The sequence below is a fragment of the Rhizophagus irregularis genome, chromosome 12, assembly GCF_026210795.1.
Source record: "Rhizophagus irregularis chromosome 12, complete sequence".
NCBI classification, from domain to species: domain Eukaryota; kingdom Fungi; phylum Glomeromycota; class Glomeromycetes; order Glomerales; family Glomeraceae; genus Rhizophagus; species Rhizophagus irregularis.
In genome coordinates this window covers 2,520,676-2,539,690 of record NC_089440.1, presented here as the reverse complement: position 1 = coordinate 2,539,690, position 19,015 = coordinate 2,520,676, and the positions used below count along the sequence as shown (strand labels likewise).

At 25.2% G+C, this 19,015-nt stretch overlaps 4 protein-coding genes across 4 annotated transcripts; 1 reads left to right on the top strand and 3 right to left on the bottom strand.

Annotated features, from left to right (window-relative positions):
- Positions 1–1,106: 1,106 nt before the first annotated feature.
- OCT59_004078 (uncharacterized protein) lies at positions 1,107–2,086 on the top strand (the record flags this gene model as incomplete). The annotated part of the gene is made up of 4 exons (XM_066148051.1): positions 1,107–1,210; positions 1,510–1,519; positions 1,588–1,676; positions 1,768–2,086. The coding sequence occupies 4 exons, from the start codon at positions 1,107–1,109 to the stop codon at positions 2,084–2,086; spliced, it is 522 nt and encodes a 173-aa protein (XP_065996690.1).
- Positions 2,087–12,222: 10,136 nt separating this feature from the next.
- Positions 12,223–13,637, bottom strand: OCT59_004077 (Rho GTPase protein rac1). Its single transcript, XM_025321685.2, has 5 exons — positions 13,553–13,637; positions 13,201–13,272; positions 12,930–13,110; positions 12,568–12,844; positions 12,223–12,484 (listed from the first exon to the last, which is right to left on the bottom strand). The coding sequence occupies exons 1-5, from the start codon at positions 13,585–13,587 to the stop codon at positions 12,471–12,473; spliced, it is 579 nt and encodes a 192-aa protein (XP_025168172.1). The 5' UTR covers positions 13,588–13,637; the 3' UTR covers positions 12,223–12,470.
- A 2,318-nt stretch (positions 13,638–15,955) lies between these two features.
- OCT59_004076 (uncharacterized protein) lies at positions 15,956–16,318 on the bottom strand (the record flags this gene model as incomplete). Its single annotated transcript, XM_066148050.1, has 3 exons — positions 15,956–16,116; positions 16,177–16,240; positions 16,316–16,318. The coding sequence occupies 3 exons, from the start codon at positions 16,316–16,318 to the stop codon at positions 15,956–15,958; spliced, it is 228 nt and encodes a 75-aa protein (XP_065996689.1).
- A 128-nt stretch (positions 16,319–16,446) lies between these two features.
- On the bottom strand, positions 16,447–17,390 carry OCT59_004075 (uncharacterized protein; the record flags this gene model as incomplete). The annotated part of the gene is made up of 4 exons (XM_066148049.1): positions 16,447–16,595; positions 16,651–16,788; positions 16,855–17,046; positions 17,231–17,390. The coding sequence occupies 4 exons, from the start codon at positions 17,388–17,390 to the stop codon at positions 16,447–16,449; spliced, it is 639 nt and encodes a 212-aa protein (XP_065996688.1).
- Positions 17,391–19,015: the final 1,625 nt, after the last annotated feature.

Genomic DNA, 19,015 nt, shown 5'->3' with positions numbered 1-19,015 from the left:
TTTAAAAATTAGTCATAAACTAATTAAAAAAAAACTAAACTTATGTAATAAATATGTGTGCAACCCTGTTGGATCTAGCTTCTCAAGGAGTCAAGGTATGACTTATTGAAATAATAATTTTTCAGATATATAAAATGTTAGATAAGCGAATGAAATGTATGATAGAGTATGCAGATTCTAGGCCATTTAATGCGAGTCCCAGCATCAAGTTATTTCTTTGCTCTCAGAATAATTTCTACAGATAATTTATTTCTACATCTATTACTTCTCTACAATAGAATTCCGAAATAAATTACACCACTTAATTTTCGTCTATCTATATCACTCCCACTCATACAGACTAATAAATCAGAATATAATTCCAGAAATGGCGTATCAGCTGACTGCTACCAAGAGATAACGGATATTCACTGATTCATAACTTCGCCGCCGCTGAGTGGCCAACATAAAGTACGGTTTCTCCTAAGTATTCAAGGATATAAGGGAATATATTGCCGCCACAGATCGGCTGACACGAGAACCACACATTTCTTGCAGTAGACTGACCGCTCGCAGGGTTTAAAATAGTACTGTAAAATTTAAATTTTTGTGTTAATCGGTGGAAAGTTACGTACAATCACGTGACCGAGACGTATATAAAGATAATCTGAAACAAAATTTTATAAGTTTTATAACAATGCTGGTAGTAGCGTAGTTTTCCTACCAGTATAGTTTAGTTCGAAGGGTGAGGTCTTGCATAACTGCTTAGTCTACTTTGTGGGATTAAATTCGCAATTCTAATAACCTGAATAGTCCCTGTATTCCTTTATGTATATATACTATTAATGTTATAGATACCGATAACTACTCTTCTAGAAATAAAATAAATAAAATAAATAAAAATAAGTTTTATAACAAAACTTCACAAAAAATAAATTTTATAACAAACGTTAGAATAGATGACTGCTACGTTGAGATCGAATATTTATTCGAGCTACTTAGCGCCTAAGAATTAAATGTTGCAGATTACTTTAAGAAAGTTGAAGCAGTGAATTGGAAACTAAAACATTACCTCAACTTTCGTTTAGAAACGAAAATGTAATCCCACCTTTGACTCACTGTTTATAATGATTGGGAAAGTTCGCTCGAAATTATCAAAACATAAAAAAATCCCGGTCAGTGTACGTTCATTTTGCGAAGAACTATCAAACGTCGATACTTTTGAAGGCTCGTCAATCATAAAGAGTTGTCCATGATTGATCTGCCGAAAGAGTCCAACATATGGAGAGAAATATATATTCATCACAAAAAGTATCAGAGTGGTTACGAGGACGAACAAGCAAAAAAAGGAAGTCACAGAATAATGATAAGGCGAACCTATCAAAAATGAAACAAGAAGTGGACAATGAACAGAAAAGAAGAAGAGCGAGTGGGAAGACTTAATTGGAAGAATCAATAGAAGAAACGCTGTCTTATTTGATGAGTCATACGAAAATGATTTGGTTGAATCCATTGGTGAATCGAGTTTAGGAAAGTTGATGTAAGCTTTCTTATTATAGTTGAGATCTATAATTAATTTTTAGCGCACTGATTCAATGATATTAATAGGTTTCAAAGCAATATAATTTTTTGGCAAAGCATCTCAGAGAAGTTTGCGAGATATCAAACAAGATTTCCAAGACACGCAAAATTATAACGTAAGTTTTGATATTATGATATTAGTTTTATTACGCTCTAAATATTTGCTAAGCTTTAACTTGTTTTTAAATTTTGCTTGATATATAATAGATTTGGTTATTGGAGCATTTTCGATTTAACACAAGAGAGTTTCCATGGGTGCACAGAGTTCACCCAGAGCGAAATTAACCAAATATCACAAGATTTTTCCGATCGCGTCCATTGGTCCCCAGAACCAGCTCATAAATATCTCCAAAGGTATTTTGAATCGAACTGTGATCCTTCTAAGGTTGTGGATATCGAGGATCACGCAATGTTTAAGTTGGTTGAAACGAAACAACAGAAACACTCATCCAAGAATTACATTTGGAGAATATGCGTGGAAAGTATAGACGAACAACTATCAAGTATAGTCCGATCTCAATCTTAAAAGAACTCCTAATTGATTACAAATTATCTTTTTCTAATCATATTTTGTTGCATATTAACCATCTTTTATCTTCACCTCATAATTTCATGTGAAGTGCGAAATGAAATGGTAATATACATTGATTTGACAGATGTACAGTATGTTAAGGTGTAAATATGTAATAAAGCAAATAATTACTTCGCACTGCGTTTCTTTTTTTTTCGAATCTACATCACGTGTGCGTATGGCTTATATACCGCTCGTTGACATTTTTGTGAGATAAACTCGTGTCTTGTTCCTTTTTCTTCCCTAGATCCTTGACTTTTCCGAAGAATTCTAACTTCTTCTTTCTCTAATTTTATTCGTTCTTTAACCGTTACATCAACTTCTAACCCCGAATCCGATTTTCTAAATTTGCCGTAATTTTTCTTCGTGTTCCTTTATTGTTCGTTCCTTGGTGGTTATCTCATATTCTAAATTCCTAATTGTATCTTTATTCTTCGTCATTGATCGTATCTGTCTGTGTGGTTACCAAAGATTCCAATTTTGTTATCTTCTAACCCTGCTCACATGACTGTGAGTCGTTGCTGCGCTCGCTGGGACACCACTGTATCATGTGATTGTGTATAACCGGAGGATCTATTAGTAAATTCTTATTTCATGGGGAGTTGGGAATAATAGGGGTTTTTTCCCGAAGGGAAAAAACCCCTAATGTTCCCCTTATAAATGACCGGGAATCTTCGTTTAGTTATTTCCCGGCCTCATATAGAATATAGATAGCCGGGAAATTACTAATTTTAGATTAAAATAGTTAAAATAGTTAATATTTAATGAATGACACGCTCCAGGGGATACCCATTTATTTCATGGGAAACTCAGCTAATCACTCGCAATTTAGTATGAAGGTGATCATGAGTGACACCTAGTGCGACAGGGGATTAATCTATTAATAACCCCGGCCAAGAGAATTATTTTTGCATTGTTTTTCGTCATACACTTTCCTGAAAGTTCTAGTATGTTTTATTTCACTCATCGCAGTTTGAATCAACATATCCCTGATTTTGCGGATCGTAAGATAGGGCGTCGTTAAGAAGAATCAAAAAGGAAAAAGGAAATTGAGCGATTAGAATCTAGGATTTACAGATCCTCAGATAAACGGCAAATTTTTATTGTCCTACTTGTGTTAGCGCATTCAAATTACGTGTATAGGCTAATCACACATTAATTCGTTTTTGGGATAAAGTTATAGGAATTAGCAGTACGTAATCCAGCATGGGCGATTTATCATCTCTATTTTTACAGATCTTAATCAAATATTTCAATTTTTATTCCTTTTTTGTGATTACAATTGAAATTATAATATTCATTCTATATAACGAACTTCCTATTTGAGATATTGGGAAACCAAACAAAGACGCATGATTTTTCACCTCCATGTGGTTTTCTGTTTTGTAAGAGATCTTAGAAATAAATGGTAAATTTTGAGATACGATATTTCTCCATTACCGTTAGTATTAAATTATGGTATCGAGCCTCAAATTCATTTGTTATTATTAGACAGGATCCAGGCTGTTAGTTTTTATTTCATCTAATTAAATTGGGTTAAATTCTCATTTCCATATGTAGTAGTAACAAAGTATAAAATAATCCTTTATCCTAGCGCATTTATGCAAGATAATTGATATTGTTAAAAAAATCAGGCACTATTATCTAAAAAAATTCTGATTTGATTTACCAATAAGCTCACTTCTCAATAAATTTACTATGCATTGCTTTATCTAAATATGTTCAGTTTAATATCATTCAACTCTTTGGAAAGCATGCCATTTTTAACCTTACCTTTTGTTTTTTTACTATTATTTTAGATATTCATAGAGATCATTATTATGTAGCCTTTTTCAAGCAAAAAAATTCTGATAAACTTTTTGCATATAATAATATTTATTAATATGAAGATTGGCAAAATTAAGAATGAAATTAATACTAAAATCACAAATAAACTTTCTGCATATAACACTAAAATTGTCAATAAATTCTTTCACTGCAAAATTTGGCAAAATTAATATTAAGCTTAAATAAGCTTAATAATAAACTTACTGCAAAAATCAAAAAATTTTAAGATATATGATAACATAATAAAAAAAAAATTATAATTATAATTGGATTGTAATAGGACCGGGAAAACTATATATAAAGGTCACCGGAAAAAAATCAGAAAATCATATGAATGCGAACCATCTTATGATTGGTCAATTGGCTATTTATTCACATGTTTCCGCTCCAAAAACAGAAAAAGGAAAGATCTTCACTCAAATTTTCTTATTCTTGCGAACCAACACGTGACTTTTATTAATTATTTTTACGGTGACCTTTTTGAAAATTAAATATGGGTTCGAACCAAGAAAACCGGTGACCTTTATTAGTAGTTTTCCCGGTCCTATTGTAATTGCAGCACTATACTCCATTCAACATCTCTACTAAACTTTATCTCAATTCCATTACATGGGTTAGGATTTGGCAGGCTTAATAAGCAGACATATTCTTTTATTAGTTTTATACCTTTCTTTTTTTCCTTAAAATAGCTTGCTACTCTATCATTTTTACTTTCATTTTTTTTTAGCTGGCTAATCCTTTTTCATGTATTACTTTATAAAAAAAAATATAATAAAGATTTTACTTTAAATTTTTTAAATATATGTACATATACAGTATATATTTTCAAATATAAATTTTATGTTTACTTATCAATAAAAAATCTTATATTAAATAGCCTAAAATTTATATACTCCCTTTCTCTTTGATATATATAATATTATATATTTTTACTTACTTTTCTAGCATTTTTTAATCTGATATGTATTTAAAAAATTATTAATAAACAACATCTGTATTATTTTTTTTTTGCAAAAAATCATTACTATTGATAATAATCATATGATATTGAAATCTATACTAGCATCATAGTATTAATAAAATTGTAATATATATTAATTTATTATTTAATTAATATTATATAATAATTAACACTTAATTAATAATAATATCATAATAAAATTTCTTTCAAAATATTCATTATGAATTTTTACCAAATAAATGAAATTAAATAAAATATTACTATTCAAAAATGAAATAAAAGGATAATAAGCAAATTTTTAACTACATTAAAAAATTCTTTAAAAAGTGATATAAAAAAGAAGAATTCAAGAAATTCTTAATAACTGAAAAGTATAGTATATTTAATAAATTTTGAATAGATTAAATAATTGATTTAAGCAGTTATAAACTGTTCATTTGATACTAAATATAAGTTGAGACTGCTAGCTTTAATAATAAACTGCTCATTTAATATTTAATGCAAATTAGAATTACTTGTCTTATAAGAATTGATTTGTTAATTTGACATTCTTTTATTTTATACTGTTATTATTATTATTGTATAATATTATAATATTTTATTTATATTTTTAATTCTTTGCATTTTATTTTATTAAAAAATGGATTACATTAATAAAAAACTTAAAATAAGATTATAGATGTATAAATATCAAGTACTTACAGTTAAAATAAGTAAATTAACTTGCAACCAGAAGTAATATAATATATACCAATAATCATATAACTGCAAAAAAATATTATTAAGATGTAAATGAAAAAATTGTTAACTGTTAATCTAATAAAAAAAGTAAAATAGTTATATATTAAATAATTTATAAATATAAATAAAGTCATGCTAAAAATTACATAATTTAGTAGATGGGAGTTCAAGAGAATTCTATCTATTACTAATAAATATTACTATAGAAAATTTTAACTTTTATATGAAATCTTACCTTAAAATTTGCTTAAATTCTATTAGTTAATTAGACAAAAGAAAAAAAAATCATAATAATGTAATATAAAATTTCCTTTTATAGTAGGATTTTTAATAAATTTTATATAATTTTATATACACAGTAAAATTTGATAAATTGGATCTTTGATAAATCAGATTTAAGCCTAAACTAGACTTTTTTGCTAAAACTAAATCACATATATTAAAATAGTTTCGATATACCAGAGTTTACTAGTAAAAGCTCAATATTCGCTATAATGGATCAATTTTCAAACCAGCTATAGTAAAAATGATTTAATAAACTGAATCCCATGATTATTAACCAATAAAATTTGAGTAATATAATGTGGTAAATCTTAATTTTGGCCAAAATTATAAAAATCTTAATTCTGACTGAAATTATATATTACTTATATATTTAATTAAAAATCATTTTTATGACCTCTATGGCTCTATGACTTAAAACTAGATAAAAAAATTAAATTATAGTGTATATTAGTTTTATTAGTATGAAAATTTTTTAAAAATTCAGTATAATGGATTTTCAATATATCAAAATTGTTTCACTATACTGGATATCATAATAAACCAGATATTTTTAGTGGAACTGATAGATCTGGTTTATCAAATTTCACTATTGTATAAACTTTACCTTAAGTAGTTAAATTTAGAATAACTTGGTGTTTATTTTTCACTATGCAGTACATATGTAACACATATAATTAGAATTTTGCACATATCTTTTTTAAAAAGGATATGTAATATGTACATAAAAAATTTTGAAATATTTTTATATGATTGGACATATATATATTACAGTACCTATTATAATAATATAGCCATATCACTTTATCACACAGTAAGATCTATTAGGACTAGTCAGATATCATAATATACCTTTTATAATAATAAATTTTTATAGTAAATATTATATAATTTTTTATTAAAAAGTTTTTTTTACAATTATTTTACCATTAAAAGTCCAATTTCAATGAATTTTTTTTTGTTTTATAAAGTATAAAGAGGGCTACAAAACAAAAAAAAGTTTATGTAAATCAAATTATTAAAATAGCAAAATAATTGTATTGTAATTAAAGTTGCCTGCCGAAATTAGGGAGTTTTGGTATGTCGAAATTGTCAAAACTATTTTGACATTTCGACATTGGCTCTCTAATTTGTCAAAATGCTGAAATAGTTTCGACATGTCAAAATTGTCAAACCCTAAAAATATTACATTTCACATAATAACTTGGCATCCAATGATCGTAGAAAGATGTACCATAGCTTGTTGGAATCATCTCATAATGACGAGTCAAATGGTGGTTACTGGTTAGATCATCTTTCTACTATTACTAGATGCCAAGATATTGAGCAAAACGTCAAAAACTGGCATTTTATATTTTGTGATATTGCACTATTTGACATTTCACTTAATAACTTGGCATCCAATGATCGTAGAAAGATGCACCATAGCTCGTTGGAATCGTCTCATAACAACGAGTCAAATAGTGGTTAAATCATCTTTTTATGATCACTGGATGCCGAGATAATAGGCGAAATGTCAAATGGCGCAAGTATCACAAAATACAAAATGCTATACATGCCACTTAAATTATTTTGGACTGCCATAATTATAAGTAAAATCCCAAATTCAATTATGACATCCCAAATTATTTTAGCACTTTACATAGTAAATTATATATAAACTGAATGAATTAAGGCATCCCAAATTATAATTATGGCATCCCAAAATAATTTGGGCAGCATGTATACAAAATGCTGATTTTGATGTTTCGCTCAATAACTTGGCATTCAATGATTGTAGAAAAACGATTTAACTATCATTCGACTCGTTATTATGAGACGATTCTAACGAGCTATGGTGCATCTTTCTATGACCATTGACGCAGTATCACAAAATACAAAATGCCAATTTTTGATGTTTCGCTCAATATCACGGCATCTAGTGATTGTAGAAAGACGATCTAACTACCATTTGACTCATCGTTATGAGACGATTCCAACGAGCTATGGTGCATCTTTCTACGACTATTGAATACCGAGTTATTATGTGAAACATAATGTTTTTAAGTTTTAACAATTTTGACATGTCGAAGCTATTTCGGCATTTCGGCATTTCAACAGGTTTTAGTTTCAACATTTCAACAATAGTCTGTAGAGTTTCGGCAGGCAACTTTAATTGTAATATATATGTATTAATATATAGTAATTGCAATTAATTTACCATCTAACAGTTCAATTTCAATGAATCTTTTTTTGTTTTATAAAGTATAAAGCGGGCTACAAAACAAAAAAAAAGTTTATGCAAATTGGATTATTGAATAGTAAAATAATTGTATTATAATATATATATAATAATATATAGTAATTTATTTATTAAGAAGCGTTTTTGCAGTTATTTCACCATCTAACAGTTCAATTTCAATTAATTTTTTTTTTTTATAAAGCATAAATAGGCCTACAAAACAAAAAAAAAGTTGGATTATTAAATAGCAACTAATTGTATTATAATATATATATAAATAATAGATTATATATTTATATATATATTTTTTTAGTTAATTGAATTCAATCATATGGAAGATAAGAGGGCCAGGTCTCTAATGAGCATATTACATAATTTCTGGTATACCCCTTACTATTAAAGCCTATTACAGTCAGACCTCTATGTACCGATATCCTATGTACTGATAATTGCCTGTACTGATAAATTTTCTATACCCTGTTTTACAATTAATAAAAAAATCTCGTTGTACCGATATTATATATGGTTTTACAATGTAACATGTACCGATACTTTTCTTTGCCTCTTTATAATTAATATATAGTAAGATGTACTGATACTTTATGTTATACTGGTATTAATTCAGGTCAACACTATGAATTTGGCCAGAGTTAACGTAAAGGTTCCATCCCAATATGCATGACATTTTAATATATTAGCTATCCGGAGTTTATATAATACTGGCGAAATTGGATTTTGGATCGCATTATGATTCACTTGATGACAGTTATGTAATGATAATTTGATATACTGATATATTTTCCCTAAAACAACAGTATCGGTACATAGAGGTCTGACTGTATATTAATATAATATAATATAAATACACCTAAAATTTTCTGAGAAATTAGATTTAATTTTATATAAAATGCATAGAAAATTTATATGTATAACTATTTATATAATTTATTAGACTATATATTATATAATATCAATTTTTCTTAAAAAGTTCAAAAAATATAATATTTCAATTTGATTTTTAAATACTATAATTATAGTTTTGAAAATTTCTATACAACAATTATTTAGCAAACTTATAAAAATTACAAAAAAAAAAGCTAAAATATAAATTTGAAATATAGTGAGAAATAATGGTATTTCTAATGAAAAAAAATTTTAGATATACTTTTAATTCATCAGTTGAAAAAAAATTCTAAAATACAAACAAAATATGCTTTACATTTTGATGAATTGTTAATATGTTTAAAAAGCAAATACTTATTAATATTATCATATTGAAAATTATAATAGTGCAATGAATCTTGTAAAATCATCAGGACTACATATTAAGATAATGCATTTTATATATTGCCTATCTGATTAATCATAACCATTTGATAGTATATATGTAGGAGTTCTATAGAAAAATAATGAATAGTTACAAATTAATAATATTAATATAGTTATATAGTTTTTTTACTTTTGTATAATTACTAACATTACTCTAATAAATTTATATATATATATTGAAAATTATAATCTAATTAAATAAGCTACAATGTATGAAAAATATATTTATTTTAATCTTAGTAAATAAATAGAAAAAAGAAATATCAGTTAAAATATTAATTGAATAAATAGCATATAAACTTATTAAAAAAAATATTAAAATAAAAAAGTTATAAATAAGCTTATATTTTACAATAAAAACTTATGAAAATATATATTAAAATTAAATCAATGATAAATATTTTATTAAAATAAAATAATATATTTATCTTATTATGATATATATAAGTATATAAATATGACATAGATTAATATAAAATAATCTCAGTTGTTATAATATAGGACTGTAATAAATAGTTAAAAGATCTAAATAGCTTTCACAATTTGAATATAACTTGATAAAATCTACTTACCATTTTGCTGATAAAGACTTTTTATATTTTTTTTTTTTTTCCGTAGCGCATTTGCAGTTTTATTAAAGTAAAAAAATAAAAAAATATATACAAAGTAAAATTTCCTAATAACTACTCTAATATAATTAAACTACAAACCACTCGTCATACCGGTAGTACCCCACGTGTGCACTGTCGAGTGATCGTTTGACTCTGTAGGTAGACTTCGTTTAGTAACGAATTAAATGCTTAGCTTTATAAAAGGCCTATCTTGATATCAGTGATGCGGGACCAGACTTTTTATATTACTTTTTATTTTTAATATTATTATAATAGTAATATGGATAATAGTAAAGGTTTAAAGGGTTAAAAAAAGCTTTTTTCAAATTCATCATACCTGTATAATTTTATAATTGCATGATTATATATTATATATATATTACGTGCTATAATATTCTTTTTATATATAATACTCTTTAAAAAAGAAGATTTTATTATTTAAATAATCCAGCAAATATTTTAGGTGTAATGTATAATAATACCCTAATTATTTTATAAGTTTAAACATCTTTTATTAATAGTAAAAATTCACATAATAATAGGTATAGGGCTAAACCTTTAAAATTTGCAAGATATCCAGAGTACAGTGACCTGTAATATATGATATATGTAAGATTTTAAAATGGAATGATAAGTAGTTTTTGTAGTTTAATTAGAAGCATTTTATATTTTATACATTTTGTAACTTTCATTAATAAAAGAAAAATTAAAATACAAACCACTTGTTATATTTATTTGTATTCCATATATACACTATTAAGTAATCAATTTGAATCAATAAATAGGCATCATTTAGAACATGTTGTTTTTAGCCAAAATGGTACTATTTTTAATATTAAATTAAAATATAAATCAAATCTTGAGTTTTAACTAAATAATTAATAATGTTTTTCTTTTGGTATATTATTTCTTATTTATTAGCTAAACTTTTTAAAACTATATTTTTAATTAAGCATCCATTTTTTTTTGCAAGGATTTGAACAAAAAGTTTAAGAAATGTTTAATTTTGGAAGTTTTTTTATTAGTATTTACAATTTAAAAAGTTTGAAAAAGTACATTAATATAATCTGAAAAAAAAACATATTTTTTAATAATTAAATATTTTATTTATTTAATAATATTGTCATTTTACAGTTTATAAAACAGCTAAATGTAAAAGGAAAACTTTGAAATATTTATTTTCTACAGTTTTAGACTTTATATTATTAGATAATATCAATATCAATTAAATTATAATATAATAAATCTTAATAAATTTTTTTATTTTATATTTCATCTTGAAAAAATTATATACCTGAACTATAGCACTTTATATATTTCTTTTTTTGTAAGTTGGTATTTTTTTAACTTACATCTAATTAAAAGTCAGGTTAATGTTATTTGGGTGAATTTCACTAGGAAAAAAGATTGAGATTATTAATCTAAACTTGCTTTTGCTATAGTAAGAAATCTCAGTTCCATTAAATTGGGCCATTTCTAGCAATACTGTTGAGTGAGAACAATGTAATTCAAGAATTCTCAGGTCTAGGTAAATACAAAAGCATTACACATATGTTAAATAACCCAAACCTGTTAAATTATTAACATCACTACTTTTGAATAGCAAACTCACTCTATAGTCTATACTAAATCTACATCCATCTCGAAGATGTTATTTTATATGACACCTTAATTCTGGCGCATATTAGCTAGGATCAGTAAGACTTGTACTTGAACGAGATTATGATCTTTAATGTACCTTTATAAAAGAATTCTTAGCAAAGTATTTAACATCCTTGTCACGCACATCTTTGATGAATTAATGGATAATTCGTACACAGGCTATGTAGTTTACACTCATTTCTATTATTAGAATGTTGCACAAACAATGTTACTTTCGATTTCTATTTGGAAAGACACAAAATTGTTCATGCGATTTATTTGAAACTTGGCGATTTTAAATTGGATCATGATTGTGAATAAATTAAAATGAAGATCATCCAATGGATCAATGGATGATGACATGATAATCCAGCCATATTTGTGCCAAATCACCGAACGCCCTAATAAAGATTGTTTAAACGGTTAGTCTTGTTTCTCTAATAATTGGAAATAAGGCATTTTATGAAGCTGATAATTTGATAATTTTAAAGACCTATTAATTTACGTTAATATTATTTTTTAATATATCTAAGATATAAAAAATTACATATAAATATAAATTTTTTTTACAAAAAACAGTTAATATAATAAGAAATTAAATACGAAAACATATATATTAATTAATTGAATTAATTAAATAAAAAACCTCAATTGATCTTTTTTATCTATTTGATTGTATAATTTACAACATTTGTAATAAATATATTACACCCCCGTTTTACAGTCTTACATAACAACACCTGCAAATGAATAATGGAAATTTTTTTAGTACATATATACCCTTTCAAAGGAGGAGAACCCTTCAAGATCACTTTATACTCACATTTTGATTTCTTCTTTTTGATAGGATTAGGAGAAAGAACAGCACGGATAGCTTCATCAAAGACATTTTTTAGTCCTTTCTGTGTTAAAGCCGAACATTCAAGATAACGTACGGCTCCAATTTCTTTAGCCATTTGTAATCCTTCAGGGTATGTAATTGGTGATTGAGATTTCATACGTAATTTTACAATTGTATCCTTATCTTCACGAAGATCCAATTTTGTTCCAACCAAAATAATTGGAGTATTTGGAGCATGATGAGAAATTTCTGGATACCACTATAAAATTATATCGGAGAGATTTTTTAAATAAAAAAGTTTTTGAAGTACAGAAAAATTGCAGATCTTATCATAGGCTCCTTACCTTATTTTTAACATTTTCCAAGGAAGGTGGACTAACTAACGAAAAGCATATCAAAAATACATCAGTCTGTGGATATGAAAGTGGACGCAATCTATCATAATCTTCCTGTCCTGCTGTGTCCCAAAGTCCTAAATTAATTGGTTTTCCATCGACCATAATGTTGGCTGAATAATTGTCAAATCTAATTATTTGCACAATATATAAATATATTATTTGTTTAGTTCAAGAGAATTCCTGGAAGAAAAATTAAAGATTAAACAGAAATACTTACACAGTTGGAATGTATTCTCCAGGAAAGGCATTTGTAGTATAACTTATAAGAAGACACGTCTTACCGACAGCACTAAATCAAAGTTTAAAAGTTGATTAATTTAAGAGACTAAAATGTGATTTTCATTCTTTGGAATGTTTGAAGAACAATAATTGACTTTGTTAAAATAGTGTTTTCCATTCTCGCCCATTTATAAACTTAATTTAAAAATTATATATTAGCTCTTATATCTAATTACATACTATTGATTTAATTTATATTCTCTTTTTTTTTTACTCTGATTAATTTTTTTTATTTTATTATTTTATTTTATTTTATTTTTTTCTAATTACGAAAAAAAGAGAGAGCTTACCCGTCGCCTACTACAACACATTTAATAGATTGCATTTTCAAAAATTAATTTTTTTTAGATAAGAAAATTTTATTTGAAGGAAAAAACTTTTTTTTGCAACCCTTAATATATGTTAATTTATTTTGAAATTGTGTTTCGACAAAATAAGTAAAACGTTAATGTGCACAATATAAGTGAGTACAACATTAAAAATTTGTAAATCAATTAAAACGGAGTGGATACAATAACAAATAACAAAGAATTTTATATTGACAATGTTAAGTTTTTATAAATTTGCCAAAAATTACCGACTTTTTGTTTGATATTTTCAGTGATTAAGAGAATCCTATATTCCGTCTATAGTTTGTGTAACTTTTCTAGCCAATGACTTGTCTATGAATATTCTTTACCTTTTTACTCGTCGTATTATTTATTATAAATCTTTTTAGTATTTCCTTCATTATAATAAATAAAAGAATGAACAAATAAGTATTTTTCTCGATTTGTTATGCAGGAGTTTGTTAATCGTTACAAAATGTTTGAATATATATGTAAATTACAAATCGAATCGACTGAAACACAACTTTTGTTTCATTACTCAAGAAGTGCCGTATCAATGAATATCAGAATATGTGCCGCAGTAATACCCGCAGCAAAACATTACTTATTTACGCCTTTACAACAATCTTTTGATATTTATAATTATTTACGAATAAATTTATACAATTCATTAGAATTTTAATCATATATTATATTATCATTTGTAATAGAAACCAATAATATTAACTTGATGAGATCTATAGTAAAACAATTAATTGCATGAAATAACACTAAATATGTAGTGCACTTTGAAATTAGTATGATTGGTTTGGAATTTACTGAAACTTTAAACTGCAATAAAAGCTAGCATCTCTTGCAATATCAATATTCTGCACGCAATTTGGTCTACTTACTTTCAAGCGAACTTGTCTGATAAACTAAATGCGTGCATTGTTTGATCAAGATAATTCGCATGTATAATAATATTATGAAACTTGTTTACGTTTACAAATTTTTATAAATAATAATTTATATGAAAATCTTGATTGGTCCAATTTTGTTTTGTTTATTACAATTAATTTTAATTATTTGACTTTTCGTAAAAGCTTTTTAAAGATTAATTTTTCTTTGTTAAGTCCGATTAATGATTTTGATTTCTTTATCCTATTATTCCATCAATTATAAATTATTGGTTTTTTCCTACAAGCTTTTAAACAACTCAGAATGTTTGCAGCCATCACGTTATGGAGTACAACAGATGAAACAAATCTTATATTTGCATTATAGAAAAACATATATAGTACTAATATTACTGATGATGCAAGACTTGTCAATATACCATACTTTGTAAATTGGCCGATATAAACCGAATTAACAGTATACCACATAATAAATTAATTTTGGATTTACAATTGTAAATAATAAAGATTGGACTCTAAAGATATTTTAGAGTCTGTTTAAAGAATTATCTTTCATAATATTTTTGTTGCAAAGTATATTAAAACATTTATATAATTGTATTATAGTTCGTGATGCAAATTCATCACAGCTTTCTTAGTCGTTTAACATAACAATGGAGATTACAATCTGAAGGGACAAAAACATGACCAGAATTATCATAATTTCGGCCGGAGTTATAAGTAGCAATATACATGTCATATGATTTATAGGAAGTTTTATAATTCCAGCCTAATTATATATATTATTTTCTCCCATTTTTCTGTAAACTAAAGGGGATTATATTAAACTAAAAATTGAATTGAATTAGAGTAGACTTAATATCCCATATCATATAATCAAAAATTCAAAATTTATTTCTAGCATAATTTATAATTTAAAGTTATATAAACAATTTCCTTATTATTATGTAAATATGAGCTAATATGCAAGATATATTACTGTTATATAAAAATTTTAACTTCTAGCATTAATATTACAGTTAATCTCTTTAAATGCATTTTTTCTAAGTATATATTATATATTATATATTACAGTATTCTAGGTATCTTGCAAATTTTAGAGGTTTAATCCTATAGGCCTTTACCTCCTTCTATTATACAAAATTTTTACTAATAATAGAAACTTATTATAAAATAATAATTAGGGTATTTAATATTACATTTAAAATATTTGTTGACTTATTTAAATAATAATATCAATAAAAAATATAATATTTTTTGAGAGATACTATATATACTAAAAGGAGTATTATAATTTATATTATCGTTCAGGTACATATGATCATAACATACTATATTTTTAGATATTTTATTTATACTTTATAATATCATAATAAACCATTTATACTTTATATAAGCTATTTATACTTTATATTATTAAAATAAGCTATTTATAAGTGTACATATAATAAAATTCGTATAAAAATCATTTATTCACATTAAATGTAATATTACAATTCTGAAAAACATTCCCATGGAGAATTTTTTTAATGGTCTCATCATTTCCGTTAATTTCTTGATTTTGTTGATCATCATTTAATTCGTTTAAATCATTTGAGTTGAAACTGTGAAGTGGTGACCGCGATTCTAAAAAAAAATAAAATTTTTTATACCATAAGAATTATTAGTTCATAATTTAAATCTTACCATTGAAAATTTCTAAGGCTGAAGAAAAAGAATTTGCAGTTTTTGTCATTTGACAATAATGTATCTAATGAAAAGAAAAATAATAAATATATTGTATATTACTTTTACATTAAAACCACAGGTGCAATTCTTTTCTTACCATTATAAATTAAAGAATTAATTTGCGATAATGTATTTTGCTGCAATATAGGCTTGGGACGTTCATAATAAGCCAAAGAATGAGGATTTTTATGCCGCGACACAGACATCACATCATTATCACTAATTCCTTCACTTTTTGAAATTTGAATTAAGGTTTTTTATTCCACTATGATTTGTGAACTTTCTTTTATCACAATCGATTTCAGTTATTGTTGCAATTTCTTTCATAAGTCCTTTTACCGATTTTCCTCTCATTTGAGCAGATTTGAACCAATAACCTGTAAACTCAACTATTTGAAATTAAAAGAAAGGTAAAAAAAAATAATAATTTACTACATAATAAATAATTATCTTCATTATTGTTGCAAGGTTGCAAGTAAAATGCATCTTCACAAATTGGTGGTCTTTTACTAAAATAAAGCTCATAATCTTGAATAACAGCATTATCAGCAGGTATTGAAATTACTTCAGCTTTAGAATTAGATTCACTTAAAGATCTCTAATTACACTTAGATCTATAAAATGTAACGTCAATACCACCATCCTTTCTTTTTTTAAATTGTTGTATCTTTAGATTATAATGCTCTCCACCTCGAAGAGTTAATTCAAAAGTATTATGCCAAAATATGTGTCGTATAAGTCCTTTTGGTAAATCTGGTTGCATTGTGGGATGATTAATAATTTTCCTAATCTCATCTTGAGTAAAAGCATCTGCACCATGTATTTCACCTAATCCCTAATCAGTTAAAAGTTTGATCTTGCCAGTAATTGCGTTATATAATTCAGAATATATATTTTTATTTGTAATTTCTTGTGGACGAATTTTAGAATATGTGTTGATATGTCGTGCAATAGCAAATCTTGCTGATTTTATTGATTGTACTGAATATTCGAGCTCCATTTTGCTGCTTACATGAAACAAAAAATAAAACAAGTTGACGCTTTAACTCTTCTTTAGAATTCACATCATCTATTTTTCCAGGTAATCCAATATACTTACGAAAAGTTTCAAGTGCATTAGTCCAAGTACTTGTAGAATTATGTGTAGCTTTGCCACGAGCTGCTGTTTGCATACTTTTTATTTTTTCTTCAGTAGGGGCCATATATGTGAAAGTTTTTTTATTCTAAAAAAAAATCTTTAATAAAATGCAAAAAAAAAATAAAATAAAATATTAACTGAATGAATACAAATAAATATTACTTTTGAGATTTTTGTGGTGGCATTATTATAAAAATACTAAAGAGTCAGCAAGAGAAAAAAGCATAATTTGTAAATCATTTTTTCAATATAAACAGTAAAAAATTAAACTTTTAAATAAACTTTTTTAAGCTTTTAAATGTTATGGTCAGTTCCAAACGATAATAATATTATTGTACGGGCAAAATCACTTATTTTATAGGTCAATGTATGATTGGTTACTAATTTTGCCACTGACGTGGCAAAATTAAAACCATCATACATTGACTATCTTAAAATAAGTGATATTGCTCCTCCCCTATACAATAATATATAAATATGATATATTTATTTTTTCTTTAAATGCACTATTATTTTACTCAATTTCAAATATATAGAAATTATATAAAATTTCTTTTTTTAAATGTATATTTTTTTTTAATGCAAATTTTTATTATAATTCTAAGAGGATTAAATGCAATATTTCTATAATAGTTGCAAAAACAATAAATCCTTTGGCTAAGAAAACATATTACATATATATTTACCTGTTTAGCATAATAAATTATTTAATAGTGCATACATAAGGTATTTTATAATATGATGAGCAGTTTATAAATTAATAATGTTAATTTAATTAAATAGTTTAATAATTTTATTATGTATTACTTTTATTATTTTAATAAATTTATAAATGTGCTGCAATTAAAAAAAAAAATATTTTATAATAGTATATTAATAAAATTTTAATTAATAATTTTAATAAAATATATTAAAAAAAGTATTATATAATAAATTTAATTTATTATAAAAATAATTTAGAAAAATCAAATAAACTTTTTGTAGCACAGTTTATATTTACTGTATTTTTGTATTATACTTATTTTTTGTAAAAAATTAGTTATTAAAAAACAAATAACATATTCATTTAAATTTAAATATATATATAATAAGATAACTTATTATTTAAGAAATAAATATTTTAACATCTCTTAAATTCAAATAAAATTAATAGAAAAATAACATTATTATCTTAAAAATTTTCCATTTAGGAAAAATTTTATAATAAATAAAATCTTCTAAAAATTTATATTAAATACACATGTAATTATAATTATAAAAAATGGCATTACCAAGAAGATTTACCAATATTACATTATTGGTTTTAATAACTGGATATAAAATGATCCAACTTCAATTTTAATTACATATTCATTACAAAACTACTTATCAAATATTAATGGTTTATACAATACAGTCAACCCGCCCCTTTATAGTCACACCCCTCAGAACTGAAAAAAAAGGTGTAATTATAAAAAAAGTCATATGTTATGACTATAGAAGAGGTTTTTCTAATATATTTATTAGTATATTAGGCCAAAATATAGTGTACTTATAAAGGGGAATTTTATATGATGTGATTATACAGGAGCGACTATATAAGGAGTCGACTGTACTATTTATATTTCTTTCTAATTTTTTTCTTTTATCATATAATAGAAATTATTTTTAAATATTTAC